This window comes from Microtus ochrogaster, chromosome 8, assembly GCF_000317375.1.
Source record: "Microtus ochrogaster isolate Prairie Vole_2 chromosome 8, MicOch1.0, whole genome shotgun sequence".
In the NCBI taxonomy this organism is placed as follows: domain Eukaryota; kingdom Metazoa; phylum Chordata; class Mammalia; order Rodentia; family Cricetidae; genus Microtus; species Microtus ochrogaster.
In genome coordinates this window covers 34,679,748-34,684,771 of record NC_022015.1, presented here as the reverse complement: position 1 = coordinate 34,684,771, position 5,024 = coordinate 34,679,748, and the positions used below count along the sequence as shown (strand labels likewise).

At 52.5% G+C, this 5,024-nt stretch overlaps 1 protein-coding gene across 1 annotated transcript in view; it reads right to left on the bottom strand.

Moving 5' to 3' along the window:
* Positions 1-473, bottom strand: part of Brsk2 (BR serine/threonine kinase 2) — a 24,576-nt gene extending 24,103 nt beyond the window's left edge. Inside the window, exon 1 of the mRNA XM_026781318.1 lies at positions 407-473. Within this exon, the coding sequence (XP_026637119.1) occupies positions 407-473 (67 nt within the window). The remainder of the gene's footprint in view (positions 1-406) is intronic.
* Positions 474-5,024: the final 4,551 nt, after the last annotated feature.

Sequence of the window (5,024 nt, the reverse complement as noted above, 5' to 3'; positions counted from 1 at the left end):
TTGTGCTCCCTCTCCTTCTGCTCCTGATTTGGACCTTGAGATTTCTGTCCGGTGCTCCAATGTGGGTCTCTGTCTCTGTCTCCTTTCATCGCCTGTACTCTTGCAAACCTAGAAGGCCCACTTGCGGAAGGACAAGGCCACAAAGGCAAAGCAGGAGATGAGCGTGACCCAGAAACAATGTGTCCCCTCAGGAGAGCTCAGAGGACAAAACATGGCTGTTCTGCCCACAGATGGGATAAGAGAAGACTGGCGGGGAGGACAGAGCATGGCAGGCTCCTCAAATGTGTTCCAGGCAGGTAGGCTGTCTTTCGGCTGACTGTATGTATCAGCATGCGAGGAAGAGGGAACAATGGAGTCTCAACAGGAAGAGTTCCATATCTCATCACAATCCAGCTGGCAAACATACCTGGTAGCCATTTAACCACTAGTGCAGCTAAACCATGAGATGTCCACCAACTGGCCTCATGGGACATGCCGGGCCCTGGCAGATATGGCACTCGCCTCCTCTCTTAGTCCACACCACAGGCTATGTGCACACCCATACCTCCCCCATAATGCACTTATGCATATCCAGTCACATACTACGTACATGCCCTTGTCCTCACTGTCACAAATAGGTGACATACACATTCAGCCTCCCATGTATGTGCACATACAGCAGAACCCTCACATGGATGGGCACACATACCCACACTTAACACATGTGTGTGCTCATACTCATGCAGCCCTCCAGCCAGACAACAGGCACCATGAGAGACATGTAGAAAAATGTCGTCCTGCCTCAGGAACTGGGAGGACATGGTACTAATATGGAGTGAGCATCAAATAGTAAGAAGACAATGCTGTCATCTCCATCCAGTGTGATTTCCAACGTCTGCCAAACACAGCTGTGTATCAGACACTGTCTCACACTTAGAGGTGGGGAAACTGAGGTTGTGGCATCTACCTAGCTGGCTTTTTAAAAGCCAATAGGACTAGAACACGGTGTCCCTGAGCCCCAAGTTTTCTTTAGGGGCTTCCTGGGAATATGAGATTATGACCCCTGCTCAGGGAATGAGTGACAAACGAGTAGCTCTAGATGCAGTAGGCTAAGGAGTGGGCAAGCTGTCCTGGACCCCTCCCTTCTTTCTTCCACTTGCTTCCAATATGCACAGAAAGCCCATTCCTCATCACTGTATATGGAATATTCCTACATAGCCTAGCATAGCAATGCTTCTCCTTGGTAAGGGTCTCCTGATACTTTAGGCCACTCCTTCCCTGTCTCATGAGGGAAAATGGGGTCCTACCTCAGGAATAGGGGCAGATGGGGATCTTCTGGGGTTAGATGTCTGGGTTATGAGCAGCTCTGCTCCTTCCTGTTGCAGTGAGTAGGGAGTATGCCTCCAGGAGCCTTGCTGTCTGGCCTGCAGCCTCAAGGAGAGGCGGCTTTCTGGCGGGAAGCCCATGATCACCCCTCATTACCCAGCCCTCTAAGTTGCTGGGGCTTATTTTCCAATTGTGATTTTATCTCTAATTATTGTCTTCACACAGATGCAGCCTCACATAGAAAAGGAAAGTATACCATGTCACACATAATTACACGGGGCCCTTGCCAGGGTGGGGCTGAGCTGGAAGCAAGAGGAGCCACCAGCTCCAACCGTGCCCTGCTTCTGCAAGGGCAGCAGCAGGTTCAAAGGGACTGGGGCTTTCAAGCCTCTAAGGAGGGTCCCCAGGCTTCTTCCAGTGGTGACTCTGACATGAGTGTGAAGGGTCCAGGCCCCTCTAGAGCTACTCCCCCCCACAGGCACCTGGGACCTCTGAGCTTGACTAGGGAATGGGGGAAATAGGCAGATATACAACTATAGTCGGTCAACTCAGGCGTTAGGCAGGCCCTGACTGGGCCCCCAGTTGCCCAGGTAGCACATGGTGACTGGGTTCTGAGCAGTGACCCTCAGTAGAGGCGGAGTCTAAGGACTGTGGCAGAGTGAGGGCAACAGGATGGCCTTCCAAATATACCTGTCCTCTACCCAGCTACACAAAACAGGGGCAAGACACTACCATGTGGGTCGGGCATTTTCTAGGGGGTGTGGAGTAGCAGCTTGGCACTCTGCTTTGCTCTTTGGACTCCAATGACCCCAAAGAACTGCTCAGTTGGGAAGAGGAAGGAACAAGCCTAATTGTGGATCAAGCCAGGTGATCTTCAAGGATACCCCGGGGATAACTTTGGGTAGTGGAGATGGAAGAGGATGGGGTCACCATTTGGGAGGCAGATCTGGCTCCTTACAAACTTGCAGGAGTCCTTGGCTGATGGCTAAGTGCCTAAGGGCACTGGACACAGATTAAGATCCAATGCCTCTTCCCTCCTGCCCTGCCATTGCTGGCCTCTTATACAACATGATCCTTTGAAGACCCCAACTGGGCTGAGCCCTGGGGACCATGAGTGCAAAGGCCAGAGAACACGTCTCACTGTCCAGTAACAGCTGCCAGAATAGTCTGCTGCTTGGTGATTTGGATAGTGTACACTAGGTAGGTGACAATGCCAGCACTGGGGAGAGACCTTCTGTAACTCTCAGCACCTCAGGCCATAGCAATGGGGTTGGAGAGGTAGAGGTGGCAGTCTACAGATGTTCTGTCTTGAGATAGACAGAACGTCCATTTGGGTGGCAGCACCAGTCATGGGTGCAGCATGTGCCTGCATGTCTCATAACTGATGTCCTCCTCAAAGTGAGGAGCCCAATATGTCTGCAGAGGTATCAAGTCAACTGGGAAAGCACGGTCCATTTATAACCTACTGCCAGTTTCTTCCCTCAGTCTTTCCACACTGGGCCAGGGCACCTAGAAAATGCACATGGCTGCAACTTTCTGCTTGTTCCCCAGGTTCCAGTGCTACCTTCAAGACTGTACCCCCACCCCCACCCCGTGGGGATTTGAGGAAAATAACCCCCAAAGGAGGTATGACCCTGTTGGAGTAGATGTGGCCTTGTTGGAGGAAGTGTGTCACTATGGGGTTAGGCTTTGAGGTCTCATTTGCTCAAGCTACACGCAGTGAAACAAACCATTTCCTGTTGCCTATGCAAGATGCAGAACTCAGTTACCTCCCCGGCACTATGAACGCCCGCTTGTCACCATGTGCTACCATGATGATAATGGACTGAACCTCTGAACTCTAAGTGAGCTCCTAATTAAATGTTTTCCTTTATAAGAGTTGCCATGGTCGTGGTGTCTTTGCACAGCAATAGAAACCCTAACTAAGACAGAAATTGGTACCCAGGACTGGGGTGTTGCTGTGATCGGCCTGACCATACTTTTGTTTGAAGGAATATGGACCTTGGCACCGTGGATTAGAAATGCAGATGAAAGCTTTAGGTGTTGCTTAATGGGCCATACAAGGAAGACTGTGGTGTTGAGTGTGATTTGAACTGTGGGTGCCTGGATCAAGAGGTTTCAAAGAAGAATGTTAGTATATGGCCTAGAAACCAGTCTTCGATACTTTGGTGAAAAACGTGGCTGCCTTTTGCCCATGTGTGAAGAGTCTGCCTGGGGCTAACATGAGCTGCATCCACTTGCACTTACATTTCTCAGGCCCTCAAACTCCCAGTGCCCCCAGGGTCTCCTGGTGTACACAGACTCAACAGACCTTGGCTTAGGGTCAAACTCCCCAGCCCCAGCTCCCCTCAGGTATGACCTGTCTACCATCACCCGAGAGGAACAATGACCATCAGCCCTTCCCACAGGGTCCTCTCAGGCCGTCCCACCCACACTGCTCTACCTCCCCTCTTGCCAATGATGTGACAGGCACACAGCCCCCATCTGTTCACCTCATGGGGGCCTCAGTGCAGGGCTGACTAGGTTACAGCATACTGCCTACCCTATGCAGATGGGAATCCAGAGGTCACAAGGCCCTGGGTGTGGCACATGCATGTGGGCCACCTGCTGTTGGGAGTATATGGCTCAAGGAAATAGACTGGATAGGGAGGCATGACTGCCACAGACTCCCAGGTCACTTCCCACAATGCTGACTTCCTAGAGTTTTGTCCAGTGGAGCTCAGGTACAGAGCATGGCTGTCTAGAAGCCACCAGTGTCGCAGTGCTGTCCAGATCAGGCTATCCCCATGAGCACTATGGGACCAGTGTAAAGGAAAGACAGCACCTTAGTCAGGGCTTCCAGGAGCCAGGTCCAGTGAGACCCGGGCCAAGTGCTCTTCCCTCCTCTCCTATCCCCTAGGCCGTCTCTTACCAGTCATTCTTAAGGCTCATCCCTTCCTAGTACTCCCAGAGGGCCATCAAAGAGGATACTCGGCCTAGTGTCCTCCCTGGCCTCTCTGGAGCCTTGTCATATCTCAGGAACACAGGAACAGCCAGGTGTGGGGGGCACCTCTCTTCTAGGCACCTGTCTGCACACACTTGGGTGCATCTGCCCTGCCACTACTACCCATGAGGTTGTTCATCAGCCTAGAGGTCACCCTGGGGACCCACCTGGCTTCTGCCAACTCCTTTCCTAGCCAGAGTTGGTTCTGAGGGTGGAAAGGAGTCAGTTCTGCCCAGGGCAAAGTGCCAGTAGTCAGATGCAACACTAGGGCAGAGAGGATGGAGGGGGCAGGCTGTGGCTGAGCTGCCTCCTGGCTGTGCTGGGAGGATGGAGCTGCACTGCTGTCCTTGGTGCTGAATGCAGTAGGCTGGGGGCAATGGTGCTTAGCCTGTGGCAGCCTTGGGGGCAGGGTCTTGCACAGTTAGCTCGTGCTTGGGTGCAGTGTGTGAGTGGCTGGCAGCAGTCTCCTCTGCAGGTTTTCAGGAGTGAGGTTTATCACCAGGCAGGATGCACCTGAATGCTGGCCCCAGTCAGCTGATGAGCATACAACCTCTAGTTCCAGTAGAGCCCAGCACCTGTCCCAATCTTAGGTTTGAGACTAGTGCTCATGAGAAGAATGCTTCAAGTATCACCTGACCTCCCCCCATAAGTGACCAACTTGTCTCTGGGACCAAGTGCACCTTATCCTAAGACCCCTGGCTCTATCCTGGGAGGCTCAGCTCCCAGGGCAACCACT